The sequence below is a fragment of the Pleurodeles waltl genome, chromosome 12 (assembly GCF_031143425.1).
Source record: "Pleurodeles waltl isolate 20211129_DDA chromosome 12, aPleWal1.hap1.20221129, whole genome shotgun sequence".
Classification (NCBI taxonomy): domain Eukaryota; kingdom Metazoa; phylum Chordata; class Amphibia; order Caudata; family Salamandridae; genus Pleurodeles; species Pleurodeles waltl.
The window spans coordinates 708,748,317-708,770,205 of NC_090451.1; the positions used below are offsets into that span (position 1 = coordinate 708,748,317).

Below are 21,889 nucleotides of genomic sequence, written 5' to 3' on the forward strand. Positions count from 1 at the left end.
CAAAGCATTTCCAGAGGCTGGGGAGGCTACTCCTCCCCGGCCTTCACACCTATTTCCAAAGGGAGAGGGTGTTACACCCTCTCTCAGAGGAAGTCCTTTGTTCTGCCATCCTGGGCCAGGCTGGCTGGACCCCAGGAGGGCAGAAACCTGTCTGAGGGGTTGGCAGCAGCTGCAGTGGAGACCCCGGAAAGGCAGTTTGGCATTACCCGGGTACTGTGCTAGAGACCCGTGGGATCATGGAATTGTCTCCCCAATACCAGAATGGTATTGGGGTGACAATTCCATGATCTTAGACATGTTGCATGGCCATGTTCGGAGTTACCATTGTGACGCTATACATAGGTAGTGACCTATGTATAATGCATGCATGTAATGGTGTCCCCGTACTCACAAAGTCCGGGGAATTTGCCCTGAACAATGTGGGGGCACCTTGGCTAGTGCCAGGGTGCCCACACACTAAGTAACTTTGCACCCAACCTTCACCAGGTGAAGGTTAGACATATAGGTGACTTATAAGTTACTTAAGTGCAGTGGTAAATGGCTGTGAAATAACGTGGACGTTATTTCACTCAGGCTGCAGTGGCAGGGCTGTGTAAGAATTGTCAGAGCTCCCTATGGGTGGCAAAAGAAATGCTGCAGCCCATAGGGATCTCCTGGAACCCCAATACCCTGGGTACCTCAGTACCATATACTAGGGAATTATATGGGTGTACCAGTATGCCATTGTGAATTGGTAAACTTAGTCACTAGCCTGTTAGTGTGCAAATTTGGAAAGCAGAGAGAGCATAACCATTGAGGTTCTGGTTAGCAGAGCCTCAGTGAGACAGTTAGTCATCACACAGGGAACACATACAGGGCACACTTATGAGCACTGGGGTCCTGTCTAGCAGGGTCCTAGTGACACATAGACTAAAACAACATATATACAGTGAAATATGGGGGTAACATGCCAGGCAAGATGGTACTTTCCTACACCATCTTATTCCAAGATTGTATTGCCTTAGGTGCTAGACACACCCCAGCTTATTTTTTTGAGCCTTCCTTGTGAGGCTGGTAAATTGATTAACATTACACTGGTTAATAGGAAGACTTGTGATTTATAATATTTACAAGCAGTGGATGTGGAGTCTCAGACTACCCTATGTTTCTTGTTGAATTCTTTGGTTACAAACACGTCATGATATGACTGCAGTATAAAAAAGTTCATGGATCTCACTGTACCCCCCACCCCAATACTCCCCATGCTTCTGAACCTTTCAGATGAAACTCTCTTGAATGTCAAGCATCAGTGAGACACAGACCTGAGCCCCCGCTTCAACCCCCCCCCGCTTGTAGCAGGAGCCAGGAAGGAACTGACTGGCCTGGCTTAAGATGGGTGCTTCAACGTCACCAAGCAATTCAATCTATTCATCTCCAGCAAGACCTTCAGAAGATCTAGTACATGTAACTGTCTTGTAGAGTTGTTTGTGATTCATCGGTGTGTAAGGGCATTGTTGTCATCATAGCGGGGGAAATGTCATTACTGACGACGTGTCATCAGTGCCTGCGGAGACTACTCTGGCCTCATTCAGTGGGAGTTCTATTCTGACTGTTGGGGTTCCTCAGTTGGTGGAGGAGGTGAATGAACTTACCTCTTTCCCCTGCATGCAGCTTCATTATTTGCTTTTCACTAGCGATGATTTGGCGCAACGAGGAAGGTTCACCTCAGCATGACTGCCACTATGTGTTGGAATGCTGTTTGTTGTCAGGAAGGAAGACCTTGATGGGTTCAGAGATACACTTGTTAAGCAACCAATTGGTGTTGCTGAGACCCTTTAAGTGTGTTGTGATTGTATGACCATTGAAACTATTATCAGACGTGTTGCATCCAAGACTGAGTGTACACCGAGTCTGGTGAGAAGAGTAAAAACTGAGAGCTCCCAGGCTTCTTGTGTGACATAACCCTGCATTGTTTAATGTTAACCATGCATTGTCGGATGTCACTGCTGAAACACAGCTTACATTTCTGTGAGGATGCATAGCCTATGGAGGGACGCTTGTATTTGTTGCGTGCTAGATGCCTGAGTGTTTTGGAACACTGGAGATGTAATTATAGCTATGTAGTGTCACTGATGCACATCGTTTGAAGGGACATCGCAGCACAAGAAACTCCGCCAAGCCGATCAGTTGATGAGCCTTGGTGGACGGGGAGTGTTACCTCACAGGAACATAATGTAGCAATGAAGTGTGGTCTACTTTGATCAGTAGGAGCGCTTTGGTAGCACCATCGACTGACGGGTGTTTCGCTTGTGTTGTGTGACTGCTTCTAGGCATTCCATTGTCATGTTTTAAACTCTTGCAGAAAGACTGCAGCAAGCTTTACTATGTCCCTCTTCTCAAGGGCTGAGTTTTAAGGTAGTGCCAATGGGGGAGGCAGTGGTACTCTATTTGATTCCATGGAATGTTTCCTCATATATTTTTCAGGGTTTGGTTTTGCAATTTTTCTCAGCATGCAGAATATTACATCACTCCCATTGTTTTAACCTAATTCTTGTGACCTATGTTTAGAGTGGGGTTAATGGAAAAGGTTTTTATGAACTATGCATGTGTTTGTAGAACCATTCTTAGTGCTTAAAGAAAATTTGATTTGTTAACTCATTGCTTATTTGGTGAGCAACGGGATGTTTTAGAAAGGTTACCTGTATCAACAGGTGATGAGGCACAAGATCTCAACAAATTGTTAGAAAGAGATTGGATCTACATTATCTACGTCAGTTAAGCGCTAAACTTCAAAGATTCCATTTTGGTCAACAGACGCAAAAGAAGGTTGATAATGGGAAAGGCTATTTCTTTACTTTGAGGAAAATTGGCAGTCATGCAGATATGGAACTTTATGTTAAGAGAGATTCGGTGACCAATATGTTCTAAATTGCAAGTTTCACAACCTGAGAGAAGCTGTGCTTGAAAGATCAACACCCCAGTGTTATTTAATTGTTACTACCAAACGAGTTGAGCATGTGTTGAACTCTGTAGATGAGTCAGAAAAATAAGCTAACCAGAAGGAGGTTGTGAGTGTAGTGGAGGTGAAAGGGGGAATTAAGTCACAGAAGCTACCTCCTGCATTTAAATGTAGTTGTTTTTGTTGTGGCATGCCTGGACAGACAGTTATTTGAAAGAATGCCCAGCGTCAAGGCTGTTTGCATAACAAATGTGGATGTAAAGGCCGTTACAGTAAATGTTGTAGAACTTCCAATAATTCCAAAGATGAGGTTAAAGTTATTAGTAAAGTGATTGTCTTACAAATTGATATGAATACTATTCGTAACTCCACTGAGCCAGGATTTGCATGATTACTTTGATGCTTGAGATGAACTAACCCTTCAGAATAATTTTGTGTTCTGGGACACTAGACTTAGAATGCCTATAAGTTAGGGGAAACATAAGTTTGAATTAGCCAGTGAGGGCCACCTTGAGGATTATTAAAACCAAAGAATGCATGCATAATGAGTATTGGTGGCGTGGATGAGATGTAGAGGTCTAGGTCTGTCCTCAAATGTTGTGAGTGTAACAGCAGAGATAAGATTTGTGCCACAAGGACCCCCCCCCCCCCTCCCCCTGGTATGTAGAGGTTTACCTAAGAGACTGTGTGGTAATAACACTGGTGCTTGTGGGACCTTTAAGAGGCGTGGAAAGTACTCCTCAATTGTTTGTTGCCATGGACTTGTTTTGAGGATGGGTTTAGAGTTCTTGTGTTAGAGACATGACTTCCAATTCTATGAGTGGATTTTTACAAAAGTTGTTTCGTAGAAAAGGTTTTCCAAGTTCCATTCTGACTGGCAATGGAACTCAACTGTGTTCACATGAGGGTGAAAGATTTCTTGATGTGTGGCACAACCTGCAAGAAATGCTCACTTTACCATCCTAAAACTAATAGGATGGTAGAATGTTTCAACAGAACTATTAACGAGTGCATCCATCTGGCCAAGGGTAATAATAGTGATTAGAAAAAATGTGTTAAATGATTCCTTCCAGCCTTCAGCTCTCCACACTCATTCACTGGGAAAACTCCTTTTGAATTGTTTCTTGGGAGGGAGCCCCATTTCAAACTTGAACCTGCCTCAATGGATTCGAACAGGGGATGTGTGGAGGTCTCTAATAGGGATTCATGAAGAGCTGGAGAATGGTGTTTGTGTAAGAACGGTAAAAAGTACTTTGCCTCCAGGCAGTTTTTGAAGAACGGTTGCATAAAGGCAGGTGTTCTAGTGAAAAATTGTGCTCCTGTTGGTGCGGACAATGGTTGAAACATCCTCTTCCTAGGAAAGTTATTAAGTTGTTCATCGTTAAGACCTGCGATGGGCTCTTATGACATCTTAGTCGGGTTACCAAGGTGAATGGTGTTGCTGTGGTGGTAGAGAGTTGGAAGAGTGAGTTACCATCTAGCAGTGAGATGGAAAGTCATGCATAAGTTGTTCCCGAACGGAATAGACAAAGTAGAATTAGGTGACCATCCTCTTATTTAGAAGACTACTTAGTTTAACCATTTATATACCCCCAGAGTGTTAGCTTTGATTTTTAGCCATTGTCTTGTTTTCTAATTAACTGCTTTTCTAGCTTTGAAATGTATTTTGTTGATTAACAATTGTTTCTTCCAAAGGGTATTCTTTTCTTTGTTTAAAGTAGGAAATGTCATCTTTGTGAAATATATTTCATTGCTCTTGTTATGTAAAGATAATACGTGTAATGTCTGTGTTATCAGTGCCTGCATAGAGAACTCTGACCTCATTTAGTGAGAGTTCTATTGTGATTTTCCGTCTTATCTCTTACTCCTACCTGCAGCGCCATTGTTTACCTTTCAGGGGTCTACTGCACACCTCTTTAGCCTCCATTGAACAAGAGACTAGTTAGATGTGAGCAAGAAAGAAACACAGAGGCCATATGGGGAGCAGTAAATGCCATTATATTGCAGTATAAGCTGTCGTGAGCATTGATGCTTCGTACTTTGGACTCTGTGCAAGGATGTGCATTAAGCCCGCGTTTGTAGTGTGCATCTTCAGACCTCTCCCCTGCGCAGCTTACCTTGCACTCGCCCTGTATGGCGGAAAAGCAGAACGTGGCACGGATGCTGTTCCTGTTGAGCTAATGCTGTCTTCTTTCCTCCGCAGGGGCGCCATGTCAAGACGGGGCAGCTGGCAGCCATTAAGGTCATGGACGTCACCGAGGTGAGTGCGGGTACTCAGGAGCCCCTGCTCAGGCCCCGTGTCCGGGCGATGCTTGTGCGCCAGAGATGCAGCGAGCCTGCTGCACAGGGTTGAAGAGGGAGTAGTGAACAGTGTCCCCTGCATAGCGGGGGTGCCGAGGCCAGGCCTGCGGCGGGACATGTCCTGCTGGAGCTCCGACAGGGCAGCGCTGCGGAGGTCTCTGGGGGTCTGCTCGCTCTCTCATTTATGTTACCTGATGAGTGCACTCACATTAAACATCTTACTCACGAAAGAGAATGTGTTTGTGGGCTGGACTCCTCTTCAGAAACACTACCTGCAAGTTATGTAGACCATGTGCTCCCAGAGATGCTTTGAACGCCTGTTAATGCATTTTTTAAAAGTAATCGCTGAGTACCAGAATGGTTCTTCTCACAGGTACCTTGAGGGTGACGAGCGCTAACGTTAGCGCGGCGCCCACATCTGGATGTCCGGGCGCATTACCACTTCCAAGAGCTCCTGCAGGGTCGCTGTCAGTGAGCATCGATATACTGATATCAGTATACACTGACTCCCTTGCACACCATCCCATCCTTAGGAAATGTAACGTGGCTCAGTGCTTGGCTCCTGGGTGCCCTTCTTGAAGATGTTCAGGTTTTAATGGCCCGTTTTGAGAGGGAAGGCACTATTGCTTTCTAAAGCCATTGAATGATGTTTTGATAGTAAGGGTAAAAATACTCAGTTTTACATTCTGTTCCCCTCCACAGGTGAAGGATCGTGGGCTTAGGACATGAATCCCATCTCTGATGATTTACGAATTGCAGATAAATGAAAGGACACCGTCAGGGTGGGGTGTCCCTGTGTGTTGCTGAGTTGTGTATAGGGGTCCTCTGGGTGTCAGCAGAAGGCAGATTGTCCTGTACAAAGACCTTTCAGGTCTCGCCTACTTGCAGCTTTTAGCTGTAGTTGAACATCTGTTGTTTACAATGCCATTTCTTGGACAGGGCGTTGGGTCCCTGCACTGCTGCCCATTGGATGGGGTTCTAGTCAGTCTCGTATGCTTGCATTTTATTCAGTGGCTTTACTTCCACTTCTGCTCTTTTGTCCCTCCCCCAGGAGCATGCCTCCCTCACCACCCTTGTGATAGGATAACTCGCATCACTCCACTGCTCGCATCCAGGGAACGATTCTGCTTCCTCCATGTTTTCTTGCCCTCTCCCCACACCCATTTTCAGCACCCCCCGCCACGCTGCATACTATGAGGGTCATTCTGACCCTGGCGGCCGGTGGCCGCCAGGGCCACCGACCACGGGAGCACCGCCGACAGGCTGGCGGTGCTCCAATGAGCATTCTGACCGCGGCGGTTCAGCCGCGGTCAGAAGCGGAAAGTCAGCGGTCTCCCGCTGACTTTCCGCTGCTCATTGGAATCCTCCATGGCTGCGGAGCGCGCTCCGCAGCCATGAGGATTCTGACCCCCCCTACCGCCATCCAGTTCATGGCGGGAAAGCCGCCATGAACAGGATGGCGGTAGGGGGGGTCGCGGGGCCCCTGGGGGCCCCTGCCGTGCCCATGCCAATGGCATGGGCACGGCAGGGGCCCCCGTAAGAGGGCCCCAAAATGTATTTCACTGTCTGCCTTGCAGACAGTGAAATACGCGACGGGTGCAGTAGCACCCGTCGCACCTTCCCACTCCGCCGGCTCGATTACGAGCCGGCATCCTCGTGGGAAGGTCGTTTTCCCCTGGGCTGGCGGGCGGTTTAACTGGATCCGCCCGCCAGCCCAGGGGAAAACTCGTAATACCCGCCACGGTGTTTTGACCGCGGCGCGGTAATTTGGAGGGCGGGATCCTGGCGGGCGGCCTCCGCCGCCCGCCAGGGTCATAATGAGGCCCTATGTCTTTTCCTTTAGGTCGTCTGTTGCTTCATTCACTCCTTCCCATCTCTTTGGTTTTTTACTTCCATTTAAGCACCTCCCCTACCAAGCCTCTCTTGCCTTGCCATCTACTTCTCTTCCTGCTTGCCTGCCCGCCCCATCATTGCCCCATCCTCCCTGCCCGTCTCCCTTGGGTATTTTTTCTCTTTAGGGGTTGCAATTTTCTGCCCTGCCACCCTTTCGGCTTTGAATCACCTTTTTAATGTATTTATTTAGTGCTTCACAATGGTGTCCTCCATCTTGGAATGGTTCATTAAGCTAAAAAAATGACTGCATGGTTATGACATATGCATGTTCATGCTTGGTGATGCACGCGTGCACTGATATACATCATCATGCTAGTGCCAACACAGCGTCATGACACATACCAGCTCATGCACGAGGCACTTAAACATACTCATCCTCATTATCACTTTTTTGTTGTTGTATTTGTTGGGACGGGGGGAGATTGTCTTTGGCAACAGCAGACATGTATTTATTTTTGGGGGGGGCTGATGTGGAACAGCATTTGGGATGGCAACGGTTAGATAGTGCTACTAAATGGCTGGACCTATTGGTTTTTTCAATGGTTGTTTTATTTTACAGATTAAGAAAGAGGGCAGAGAAAGACATTGGGTTTAGAATGCAAAGGTGCGGATGGGATTATCAGCCAGTGTTGTGTTCCTTTTCTTCATGTGTTTTGTAAAGTATAGGTGTCGTCCTCTAAATACATCTTGGTGAATTTTGTAGTCTGTTGAATCCGCATTCAGACTGGAGTTGTTCCATTTCAGTTCCAGGACTTGTGTTTTGTTTGACAGAAACACAGGTTTTGTATTTGCATTTATTAGGGGTGTGGTACTTCTTGTCTCATTGGATGCAAAGAGCAGGTGTATGAGGGTGAAGGGTGGAGGTTTAGGACTCTGTAAAAATGTCTTGCTGGAGGTCTCCTCCATGGAGGGGGGCAACGAGTCGCTGATGTAGTTGGGGATGGGTTCATTTAAAAGATTTGGCCGAATGACATGCTTAAGGTTCCTGTATGGTGCAGTCATGTTGTTGAACCAGTCTGTAGATTTTACCTTGTTCATGGCTTTGGTTGAGTGTTGCTTTGAGGCACAAGTGAATTGTTTGGCCCGATGCAGTTTGTTAGGCCATTGGCCATGTCAGGGTTTCTCAGTAGGGTTCTGGACAGTGGGGATGCTCAGATAACAGAATGGCAGACACAGCGGTATGTGGTAACTGTAGGCCACGCTAGACTGCTGGAAGGTGGGAATGTTTCTCTTGGCATTCCCTGTGGTGTTCCTCCCGGGCTAGCTAACGCTGAGCTGCCCTCGAGGCTATACCACAGGGGTGCTTTCACCAATAAACCCAAGTATGCTTGAATCCAGCTCATTTATTATATATTTGTTTGCAGTCAGGCACCTCAAAACAGGACCTTGATGGTGAATTTTCGAACAAACTATGCATAACTACTTGAAAAACAGACTGTCTGCTACAGTATTTGCTCTTGTTTTCATTGCTCATGGCTGAGGGACAAGTACGTGTCACAGCATATGAGTGACATCTCATGCTCACTATACAGTGAGGATCACTAAACTTCCACCTCTGCACCCTTCAGGCTCGCATTACACTCAGCGGAGCAGGCGGTGCACCCTCCCTACTCATCCCCTAGCGCAGTGAGCCACCAGCATGTGTGAATGCTCAAGCGCCTCCATAATGCACGCTTAGAAGTTCTCATGGCCATCTCCAGTGAACCAGGACTCAAGACTGGAATGTGATCACCTTGAATACTTAAATCCTCACTCACTGGGTGAAGTGACGCGCAGCCCAGCTCAGCACATCCCTCTTTCAAAACCCCAGGACAGTAGTGTCAGGCTCTACCACATGTGCCACAGTAGAAGCTTCTCATGCTCCATGGCACCTAGAGATGAAAATTCCTTCTTGCAAGCTTTTACAGAAAACTCTGAACAATTTTTAGTAAGATGAATCGCTATTCAAAATATAAATTCTGCTATCCTCCTACTCAGAATTAGCCTTGGGCTTGCCATCCTGTATAGGTCTTTTTGTATTTTACGTATTTGCAGTAGTCATTTACACATAGCATTAGATCTCCTCTAGGTATTCCATCACCACCAAGCTTCTCTGCACAAGCTGGGTCTCCTTTTATGGAATGGGAAGAATGGACTGATATTTATGAGATGGATGGTGTCAATTTCCTTTCCAGTTGCATGAACTCATTATTGGTAAGAGTGCTTGGCAAAGAAGGACAGCATATTTTAAAGTATTTATTCCAGGCAATGGGTACTCAAGGGTAGTGATTGCAGATGTTTACTGGGGAGCCAAACTGATACTAGAGAAAAGATTTGAAAAAAGGCAGTATTGCTCCAATGAGAGATGCATTTTATACTTTTACACAAACCTAGATGAGTCAAATGATGAGTCTGTGGCAAGGAGTGAATTGGCATAAAATTCCAGTTTTCTCCCATGACAGACGAGGACCACTCATTGTCCATCATAGTGGTGAGAAGGCACAATCACATCTGTGGGCAGCAAGCAACCCTCAGAGCGCTTCAATTGCAAAAGTGGTGGAGCTGTCAGAGGCATGCATAAGGGGGATGTGACACTTTAAGTTACCAAAGATCTAGGAAGTGTTTGTCACAGAGTACAGTCCGAAAGATGTAAATGCAGCGGGGAGAAGACCCATCCTGGTCTACAGGTGAGAAGTGGGAAATTAAAGGATCAAAAGTGCAACAGTGTTTATCTAGACAAACGTCTTAAAAATGTTGCCACAGGTATGGAATCCTATACCATGGAGCAGAATCTAAAAACTGCTTTGCAGTCCTCAAAAAGTGCAGAAGATGTAGCAAGAATGGCTACTTTGTATGTGTTGTGATGGGAAGAGTGGGGTTGCAGCTGTGGAACTTAATTCTGGAGGGCAAATTCAAAGTGTGTGAGTATTTATGCTCCTGAAGATGATCATGCATGGCTGAGCAGACCAAAAGTCAAGTGTCTGGTTAAATTGACAGTTCACCCTGTGACTCAGACTCAGGTTCACTGTACACAATTGTTCCTAACTATGTGTTTGGTGAGACGTGGCCAGATTTCGAGTTGCATCAAAAGTATACAAAACCTAGAGGTTAATAGGGGAGCAGTATTTATGTTTTCAGTTATATGTGGGCTGACGTTAAGTTTCATGAAATGTGAATGCACGTAACCAAATCTGGTCCCCCCAAATATGAAGCTGGATACATCAATATGGCTTGATTATACTCTTTAGCCCTGGACCAGATCATGAAGGTGTATGGCTCGGCCGTCAACTACAGACTGTTTATTTTAAAAGGGGTCAGTATCTTAGCCTACGTCATCGCTTGATTAGTGACCACAAAGGCCCTTTCCTGATATTCTTGTCACACAATTATTACCCCCTTCCTTAAAAGAATCCTTAGGTGTTCCTTTTATCAGCAAAATTCTCTACCAATTTCACATAGTAATTAACCAAGTCCACAAAAGACCTGAGCTGTTCGTCATCACAAGGGACTTAGCGCCGACTATGGCACTAACCTCATCAGCTTTGCTTTTTACCCCTCAAAGCAGAGATAGAAAACGCTGCATACTCTACTTCCTCTTCTAAGAATCTACACTTCCCCCTGCATAGCTTAATCCATTCACCTGATAGACTCCCATAAAGCTCCCCCAAAGTCACATTGAGCTCCTCAATAATATTGCCAACACCAAAATGTAATCTTTAAAAAAGGCAACATTTTGGTGTCCTTCAACCCTTGTCATGGTGTACTAAAAAATGCTAGTGGCTGACACTAGCTGAAATGGAAGCCCACTAAATTGGAAAAAGTATTGGGTTTGCACACGCCATAAAAGCCTTTAAGTCTAGGTGAAGCTGTGTATGGTAGTAAGCACTCCTCAGGTCCAACTTAGAGAAGTACCTACCACAACACCACAGCAAGACCATCTCAGTGTAGAGCAGTGGAAAACAGTCCATAGTAATATCCTAGTTCAGAGGTCCAGGGTCTAGGTGAAATCTGAAGCGTCCATCAGTTTTTTTTGTTACCTTAACTGAAAAAGCCATTCTGAAGCTACTAAGGTTCAATGGCATCCTTGGTTACCATCTGCTGGAGCATACCCTTGACGTCTATGACCCCCCTCAGTTACTGTCTCCTGTAGGATACCCTTGATTTCTTGCCTAATGAGCAAAATAATTCCTCTAGCCTTACATTTGACAGGCCTCACCCCTCATGTCTTGATTATCCTGTGTGTGACCCAAGGCAGTGCCAAACTTATTTGGAGCAGTTCTATGAAGTTTGAGAGAAGCCCAATAATGGCCACCTCATACACCATCATGATGTGGACCAGGGTCGTTGGACTAATGAGTATAATCAAGCCAAATTGATGTACCCCGCCTAATAATGGTGGGGTCCTAGATTTGGCAACACACATACACATTTCATGAAAGTTGATTACTGTTCTAAATGCATGGTGGAAGGAACATTACTGTTGCCTTTGCTTCTTGATAGTCAAACGAGAGGTAAAAGTCCTTGACAGAATGTCTTTCACGCTTGCTGGATGTGAGAGAGAATATAGAAAACATTGAAACTGAGAAAGTGATAGCCAACGTATCTGATGCAAAAGGAGGTCTGTGTAAAGCAGTCTCTAAGGTATAGTGGGTTACTCGTATAGAGAGGGACAGAGTCATGAAGGCAGTGGTCCGGTTGCTCCAGAAAACAGCCAAGAGGAAACGCTGTTTATCACTGAGCGTAATGCTCTTCTGCAAGATACTTGATGAGCTTATAATGAACTTCATGTCATGCATGTGGACAGGTTTGTGCCTCCCCATCGAGTCAGATAAAAAATTGACGAGTTTGGCTCAGAATGGCCGCCTGGGCCAAAAAATGATAAAGAAATGTCGGAAAGAAGGGTTTTGGTTGCCATGCCTGGAAACATAGTCCCTAGAAAGGTTGGGAACTGCAGGGTTTGCAAGGAATGAGAGGAGAGATTGAAAGTTGGTGGAGGCTATCGGTTTCAGCATGTCCATGATCCAGATGTGCCATGATTCAAAGTCTGTCTGGACTTTGTTAGACCATTGGTGGTTTTACAGAGATCCAGCATTATGCTGCAGCTATAGTGGCTGTTCATTGCAAATGGTTGCAAGTAATGTTTATGAATGCAATAGTGACCCTCAGCATGTAGTGCTGAAGGACGTTTTTGCAGGTGTTGCACAATACAACATTACAGAAAATGGTACAAAAATAATTTCAGGTAAAATAACTGAATTCTTGAAAACATTGGGCAATTAAACATGTCTGAACCTCTCTTTGCAACTCCCAATCCATTTGCCAGGTGAAGAGGGCTAATGGATTGGTGAAGGGACATTGGAGATAGCATTGAGGAGTGGTTTGAGGATTGATGGATCAGTAGTAGTTTTTATTGGCTATATGTCACTGCATTCAACAAACAAACGCATTTGTCTCTTTTCTGAAGTATGAGAGGGCAAAAGGCTGGCTCAAAGCTTGTTCCTTGTAGGTTGAAGGAATTGATGCATGGTCATGGACCTGGGAGTGAAGGGTGGGATTGAAGTCCTACCACAGGATCATAGAGAAGGAAGATTGAGTCAAGGTTAAGCACTGGAGAGTCTTGCGCCGTTTGGCAAAGTTCAAGGGACCCTTCATAGTGAGGTTGGCCAATGGAACTTGAGAATCGCCAATGGCGAAACCTGGGTTGTGTAGCTTTGTGTCAGAAAGGGGGTACCTGTTGTGAGGTCATTGATGATGATTGTTCCTGTAGTGGTTAGATGATAAAGACACATCAATCAAAAGGGGAGGGAGAGGTAAGGATTGTGGGTTCACTTCACCTCCAAAGTTAATATAGATTAAAAAAAAAGTGAACCCTGGATTAACATTAGGTGCTAAAATGTTACGGAGAACTCCGTTGTAGACCCTCATCCACATATTAAACATCAGAAGTACTATATATGTATATAATATTTCCACTATGGTGATTTTGTGGTTAGCATCTTCGGAGGGTCCTATTTCACCCGAGTGTCCCTTTGTCAAGTTGAAAGAAGCCTCCTTCCTGGAGGTAAACTGTCTTCTGTTAGATCAGATGTGACGTGTAGCTGAATTAAAATTATCTCCAATCACACGCATCTCACGCATCGGGTCAAAGCACCCAGCATTAGATGTGTAGGATTAGTAATTCTTCCTAACAACAGTGCCTTAATTTTAACCTGATCCGCATCCTTTTTTATCTTTATTAAAAACACCTTTAGGGACTGGGGATAATTTTAATTGAGCTACACATCCCAAGTGGAAGAGGGTCTACAACTGAATCCTCCATAACTTTTCAGCACCTGAGTTTGATTTGAGGTTCACTTTTTTGATTATCTAGATGATAAAGCCAGACTAGGATGACAGACGCAGCCCATAGAAATAATGAGCCCTGTGAAGCTGGAACTACTGATGGACGCATGGGCGGACGGGGTCATGGATGTGGAAACGGGCCTCTCATCGAGAGGGATGGGCATTCTCCTGGTTCCCATAGACCTCTTCATGTGAGGAACTTGGGTCGTGATCTTCATTAAGGTTGTGTGAAATTTCCACATTTTGGATTCCTGAAATATTAAGCAATTACATTTAATTATGCAAAATGCGAATCAGTCATTTATTGCTATATTTTAGAGCAGAATGCATCCTCACGTCAACTTCTGCCTTAGAGAATCATTTCACAGTAAGTTAAATAATGTGAGAAACACACGGGGTGCGAGCAACTGCCCCTCATGTTCTGGCTATTCACATTATACCAACGCTCTATCGTTGCATAATTACGTGGCTTGGAATAATGGTGTAAAATCAGGATTTTTTGTCTCAAACGTGATGTGAAGGTCCAGAAATTAAACAAATGACTGCTCCAAATTTTAATGTCACCAACACCTAATCTGCGTGTGTCTAGAGACCCCTGCCCCTGTTTATTTGGTGCATTGATATTACAGTTTTCACCATGTTCTTTTTTTCCCCTGTATATTGAAATTTCACTTGCATTTCATTTTATTATTCCTTGTTAGGGTCTAGCCTGCGTTGCATGCGCTCGCGCATGCGTATTGCAGCGAGACACTTTAGTATTTAGAAAAGGGCTCGGAGCCCTGTCAACTTCACGTCAGTGTTTTTTATTGGTTCGTGGGCTTGCCTAATAAAATCTGCTTGCTTTCATTAGTCGGAGGCACGCATAGGTCATGCCTTTTCTGGTGGCTAGCCCTCCTCGAGCGCAGCGACCAAGTACAGAGAACATGCGAGGCTCGCTGTTTTCCATCGGGCTCGTGGACTTCTTTTTCTCTAATTTACGAGCACGATCTCGCTTGGCAGTAGTCGAGCGCTTTACATGGTTAATTTAACTTTTTCGGGTTATGTACATAAATGCACTTTTGCCCGATAGTTCAAAAGTCAGGTTAGGAGTTTACAAGGCGATCAGCTCTAACATGAGCAAACGCGAGACCCGTTGCATTGTAAATGCTTGTTTTTAGTTTTGTTCCCTCTCATGTTTTGAAGAAATGAAACATGTTGTAGGTTTAAGCTTTAATTCTCGCAGCTTGAAATTTTTCACTTTGCTTTCCCTGTGGTGTTCCTGCTGGGACATTTGGAACTGAGCTGGACTCCATGGTACACCACAGGGATTGAAAGACAGGAGGTAGCATCAGTCTAATGGGTGTGGGGGACTTTCGTATCTGGTTGTGAGTCTACTAGTGTGCCATGCAGGCGTGGGCTGCCTGCAAGATAGAATACGTCCTGCAGAAGGTTCTGGATGAAAGAGAATTTTACCCTCTAGTGTGGTGTTGAAACATATTAGAGTACTGATGTGACTTAAACAAGTATATCTTCCCATGTACATATTAAAATCAAACCACATGTAGAGGCCCAAGTTACAGAAAGATGATCCTGTTGCATTGCCTAGAAATGTCAGCAATTTCATCAGGACCGGAGGACAACAAAGCAGTCTGAATATGTCTCACAAATCCACGTGAAGCCAAAAACAATTAAAAAAAATACACCAGTTGGGCCAGCATACGCAAAGCAGATAAGTGTAAAAAAATAATAATTGAAATGGGAAGATCCCTATTATGGTGGGAGTTACTGGACCCAGAGTTGTCTCTTAATACCCAGGTTCACCAGTATCAGAAAGTTGCATGCATAAAACAGAATCCTCCCAAGGGCCTAACCTGTAGCATACTATGATGATAGATAAATTATACGAACAAGTACCACAATTAATATAAAAATAAGGCCCCATCAGGCAATCCTGAAAAGTCAGTTGCATATGACAGCAAGGTAGGATTACCATGCTTGGAACCTCTTACAAGAGGTGGTGTCTTTTCCATATCAACACCAGACAAGAAATAAAGAAACTTAAATAATAAATCCTATACAACAATATTATAACAACAATAAATGTAGGAACAACCTCAACCTTACAAAGTTTGTTTTGATTTATGAATAATCTTCCATTTCACCAAGACCTGCATCTTGCCTCTAAAATGTTTTTACTGGTACATAATAAATGTGTTGATGAAAATATTTCCGAGGCAAGATGCAGTGCGAGGTTGAAATGGAAGATTGTTCTTAAATCAAACAAATCCTTTGTAAGGAGGGGCCATGAAAGTCGCCGGGCTAAACATGACATATTGCAATCGGGGACCCCACAGGGCGAGAAGAATAGCCTCTTTGCTCCTAGTGACGAGTATGCAGGAGAGTCAGGTGGAGCATGATGCCTTGGTGATACTTTTCTGCGATGAGGAGGTCCAGGGGGCCATCGCTGACCATGCACAACGGCTGTGTGCGCCAGGCCAGATTGGTCCCTTGTCTGATGTGTCTCATGCAGCAGCACTGCTGCTTGAACCAACTGCACACAGGCCAGAAGTGCAAGTGTGCAAACATGCATTTATGAGTATTGCACCGGGAGTAAGTGCGCATGTGAGTGGTCCAGCCAGCCATCGGTGTGCATGAGTGAGCTGCCAAAGAGGTAAAATGCACGCAGCAGAGGGCTTGGAGTCATTTGTTCTTAGCTTTTCTAGAGACACTGAGATTGGTTTTCTAGGCACCCCTGGAACTAAAAACTGTGCCAACCTGAATCGCAAAACTAGTTGTACTGCAACCATTGCACAACCCCATTGAACGCTGTTTGGGCGAGATGGGTTTCAGGTAACGAGCAATCCCAAGAGACATTACAGGGATAATTAGTGGAACTCCCAAACCTTCTTTCGTTAATACATAATACACTCAGGAACGCTAAGGATGCATTAGTAAGATGTTTTAATAATCAAAATCCGAGTCTTGTGCAACCAATGTGAATTCTAACCACATTGAAGCTAAAAACAGCAGCGTTCAGCAAAAGCTTAAGTAGCAGAAACCACTCCAACATGTTTGCTGTTATAAATCTATGCAAGCATTGGTCTGGTTCACTGCAGAAAATAAAGCCTGTTTGGAGATTCAGTGATGCTACACACAATTATCTGTTTGAACAATAGAGTTGTATGTTCAGTGAATTAGCTGTCATTCTCCCTCAAGGCGAGCAGCTCCAGGTCACCGAGTGTGAGCCACGTGTCTCCCTTCTCAGGAGCCTCACATTGGGACCAAAACTGTGGTTCTGTACGGCCTGACTCGTTGTTGCCTGGCCTGAAGATTCACCTCTACCTCCCACTGCTGCTCTACTTGTGTAACGTACTGCCTTTGTTCTTAGAAACTCTGGGCAAAAAAGAATTAACAGCGGGTGGCCTGATGTCCTTCAAATAATTGTTGTTCTACAAGATTCTGTTCTTTTGAATAATAACAATAAACGAAACATATAATTGCCAACCGTCTAGAAACTCTTAGAAATCAAGGAAAGCGGTCAGTGTTTATATTTCAATACAGCAGATATTTTCTCGTAAACCTGATTATCAGATTGCAGAGCATAATATGAACTAGACGTGTTCTATTAATCACACATGTTCAGCAACTTAATTGGCTAATTTGCACATGTACCTGAAGCAGGAGAATACCCAGAATAGAAACGCAATATTCATAAAATCCTCAGAAGTATACGAAAGATACACATGTTGGATAGATTTGAAAATAAATGTAACACTGTATTTGCAGTGGTAAATGAAGAAAGCCAGACATTCATGCACTGATCATTGAGGCTTGGTGTGAAATTATATATCTGTGGGAAGAAGTAAAAGGTACAAATTGTTGCTTTGTAAAAATGTTCTTCATGTATTTTCCAAAAAGGAGGACCAGTTTCTTGCACATCATGATGCCATCTTGCCACTTGCTCCTGGAGTCAGGGCTGGCATGGATCTTCCAAGAGACGTGAATGTTGGCTTTGCGGATGGCAGGGACCACTGATGGCAATGTCCTAGAGCAGCACTGACTGACTCAACACCTTTGGGGGGCTGCGGACACTGACGCTTGGGGGCACACGCACTAACATCTAGCACCAAGAAAGCCCGCGGATGCAGAGACTGTGGGCTGTCTCTTTCTAAGCACTTGTTGCAGGGGTTGGTATCATCATATCCTGCATATTTCACGATCGCCATCTGCACGGCAGTGCTCTATGATGCTGCAATCTTGTTGGCCGACCAGCCCTTGTTGGTCAGGTTGAATATTAATATTGGTGGTACTTTCAAAGGAACATCCCGACAAATTGGTTCAGAGCAGTTCATGCACCAAAAGATTATCGAACTTGAGGAGCTTGGAAACTGTATGAAATTATAAAGTCCAACTTGCACTTATTGCATTCAGTAATTCTCCTCCGCAGTAACACGCTACGTTTTCATGGCACTGTTGGTTGGATGTCCTTCGGCTCACGCTGGGATTCATGCTGGGGTTATTTCTTTACTTGAAGAAAGATGATCATTGCACAGCCGAGCATCAGAGGTGTTGTAAAAGATCCCCAGAACAGACATTAGAAGAGTGAACTAGAGAATGAAGCAATCAATTCAACAATGCCTTTAAAACCGGTCTGTAAACCAGGTCCAGAGTTTTTGTAGACTGGTTATGCCTGTTGTGTATGAAGAGTGAAAATTAGTGTGCAAGTTTAACTCGGCGACTGACTTATTTGTAGGTCTGGGGGAGAGGGTACACATCAGTATTACAGTTCTATACAACATTTGCATTTTTCGTCATCTATGGTCCCATATAAAGCAACATATTTTCTGCTTTAGGAAAATGTTATTTACAGTTTCAAAAAATATTTTTTTAAACATTTGTATTTCCTCACTAGATCAGTTACAATACAGGAGTATGGTAGATGCCTAATTCTATATACAATTAAAATATAATAGAATACATAACCTTCTCAATTTCTTTGAGCATGATAAGGCAATAAACATCTTGCCCCTCTCCCTAGACTCATTCAACCATTCACACCTTCAGACTCAGTCTACAAATACCTCAACCAAAATCCTTCCCCCCACTCCTCCCGAAGGGTCTGTATCGTGCTTAACACAAATAAGGTCAGAATAAAAAATAGACTAACAGTGTCGGACATTGTGGGTCCGGTGGACTTCTTTGTCCTGTAGACCTGGTTTTCTAAAGCACCACGTGGCAGTTTAGGTGCTAGTATCATCCATACAACATTCCCGTTGAACATCCTGGAGGCACCGCAGACTTGCTAATCAGGAATAGAGCTCTTGCGGCATTGCCTTTTACCTGCTCTCTCATCATTGGCTCTCTCATTACCACTCGAGTGATTGTGAGATGGTTTTCTACAGGTCAACAATTTAGCTTCGCTTCGGCCAGGTGGAGACTCACGTTGAGCTTTCCTTTGCCGCTTATGCCCATGAGCGCGATGATGGCGGCTGGGCCTAGTCTGGGGTATCGCTCCATGGCCAACCGTAGGTGAGTTCCCTCTAGTTAGGTCCACGCTTTTCTCCCTGTGCTTCTGGGTACATAGAGGAGGGAGTTGTGATCTACCCTCTTCATTCAAAATAACTTTGTCCATAGTTGATAAAAGTTCCTCATGGGGACCATTTAAAAATGTGGACAAGCAATTGATTCGTTTATTAACAGCCTGCCTCAGGTAATTAATTTCACCTCTTAAAGGCCTAATCAGGTTGCAAATCTCGTCCGGTATATGAAAACACTTCTGTGATCCTTTCTTATTTTTTCTAAAGGTTGTTTTTATTTCCTCTCCTCAGTTGTAACCTTCTTCCTGTCAGTTTTGTCGTTCAGCATGGTTTGAACCTCCTCAGTCAGTGTTGTCAGTCACACGGTTGTCTCCCGCATATTTACTGCACGCTTTAAGAGTTGACGTCCCTTGAAGGTAGCACTTGCATTTCCTTTTCCCAAGGCTGGTTGGATGATTGTCAGTCCTTCCACTAGTTGTAATACCGATCTGCAAGTAAAAGGAAGAAATAAAAAACAATCCGACAACCAGCAGAGACCCACAAGTACCCTGACCAGGCAGAATCCCAATAAATTAAACAAGTTTCATAGGTTGAACAAAGCAAAATTCGGGCAAAGCGTCATTTAATTATCGCCAGATGTCCAAAAGCTGAGCCAAGGGGGTTGCCGTGCCTTTCCCTGTCCTGCTTAGATGGTCGCGGATGGACCCGTCAATGGGCCTGGTTTCACCTGGACGCGGCGTGCGGCTTACGGCGCAGTGGGCAGATGATGGTGCTTTATAGCGCTACAGGAAGGGACCCTCCTTATGTTACTGAACTGTCCCTTCGCATGCATGTCTTTGAATGTTCAGCCACTAGGGCGAGTGTCCGAGGGGAAACCTGACGTCAGAGTGGGCATTAGAATGGCGTTAGGCTCCCGGTTTGGTGCCAGGGATAGGTTGTGTTCTATAATGTGGTGTTGTTGGAGATCTCTACTTGCATTTGTAACAGTCTCTGTACTTATGGGTCGCAGTGTGCTTCTCTGAGACTGTGTATCACAGTATACCTCTCTGAGACCCTATACCACAATATGCTCCTCTGAGACCACATATCACAGTGTGCTTCTCTGAGACAATATATCACAGTATGCTTCTCTGAGACCATGGAACACAATATGCTTCTCTGAGACTGTATATCAATCAATCAATCAATCAATCACTTGTTAAGCGCTACTCACCCGTTAGGGTCTCAAGGCCCTGGGGGGGTGGGGGCAGGGTTTCCACTGCTCGAATAGACAGGTCTTGAGTTGTTTCCTAAAGGTCAGGAGGTCCTGGGTCAGACGTAGGTCGACGGGGAGGGAGTTCCAGGTTTTGGCGCCAAGGTGAGAGAAGGATCTGCCGCTGACTGTGGTACAGTGGATGCGGGGGACAGTGGCGAGTGGGAGGTTTGCGGAGCGGAGCTGGCAGGTGGGTGCGTGGAAGCTGAGACGCTCGTTCAGGTAGGCAGGGCCTGCGTCGTGGAGAGCCTTGTGAGCGTGGATATATGCTCCTCTGAGACCATATATCTCAATATGCTTCTTTGAGACCATGTTTCGCAATATGCTTCTCTGCGACTATACATCACAACATGATTTTCTGAGACCATAAAACACAATATAGTTCTCTGAGAGCATACATCACAGTATGCTTCTCTGAGACCATGAAATGCAAAATGCTTCTCTGAATTCATATATCACAATAAGCTTCTCTGAGACCATATAATCACAATATTCTTCTTTGAGACCATATATCACAGTATGCATCTCTGAGACCATATATAGCAATACACTTTTCAGACCGTAAATCACAAGATGTTTCTCTGAGATCATATATCGTGATATGCTTCTGATACTCTGAATCCCAGTATTCTTCTGAGACCACACATCAGAATATGCTTCTTTAAAACTGAATCTCAACATGCTTCTGAGACCATGAATAGCAATATGTTTCTATAAGACCATGAATATCAGTATGTGTCTGAGACTGTGAATCGCAGTATGTTTCTCTGAGTGCATCACACACATCATGCTTCTCAGAGAGTGCATTGCCCTACGCTTACTTGGATGAGAAGAAGTACTTCAAGGGCCTATCATAGACCCAGTTGGAAGCTGGCATCGTGAGCTGACAGTCAGATCCACATTCATCTCCTGGACATTGAGGCTGTCTTCCTAGCACCAGATTTGTTTCTTCCTCCCCTCCAAGTTAATACTTTTAGATTATGTCCACGTGATTAAAATTAAAGCATCGATCGTACTGAGCAAGCAGAGGGGTGTCACTGTTCATCTACGCTGTCCAATGAGCTGTGAAATTAAGCACTGTATCAAAACATTTCCCATTCACTGTTGTGCTAACAGACTCGAGCTATGCAGTCACGCATGTTCATAGGGTTTATTAGTCAAGAAATGGAAACATGCATGTTTAGCTGTATTTATTAGTGTGGATTTGCAGGTCAGCGGTGCGCTGGATCATGGAGACAGACTATCTCCTGTAGATGAGGGTATTTGAGTAGCCCCACAACTGGATGAGTACCCGGAACATGCCCAGTGACCACCGGGGTCAAGACTTGAACCAGTTCCTCAGTATTCTATAGGCTTTGTATGTCGAAGGTCGCCCACAAGTTAAAGCATCGATGACCTTGCCAGATGCTCCTGATTACCTCATTTGAGGAATAGTTCAGAACTTCCTGGCATGGCCAAGTGCTGTCATGTAGAGACCTAAGCATGAGATGCTCCCAACTAGTGGGAAGTGCGTACTCTCTGCATCTCACCTCAGTTTTTAAGTGTTGCACTTTCGTTTCAAAGTCCCTAAGAACCAGCGAGCTGATTCTACTGAAATGTGGAATGCCTTGGATTTTTGGAGGTGCCCTCAATAAGTGAAATAAGCATTGACAAAGCCAATAGACGTTT

The 21,889-nt window shown here is 44.6% G+C and overlaps 1 protein-coding gene across 7 annotated transcripts in view; it reads left to right on the top strand.

The window, feature by feature from the left end:
* Nucleotides 1–21,889, top strand: part of MINK1 (misshapen like kinase 1) — a 503,992-nt gene that overhangs the window by 159,091 nt on the left and 323,012 nt on the right. For all 7 annotated transcript variants that reach the window (XM_069215741.1, XM_069215740.1, XM_069215743.1 and 4 more), the window contains exon 3: nucleotides 5,142–5,198. In XM_069215741.1, coding sequence (XP_069071842.1) covers nucleotides 5,142–5,198 — 57 coding nt within the window. The remainder of the gene's footprint in view (nucleotides 1–5,141; nucleotides 5,199–21,889) is intronic.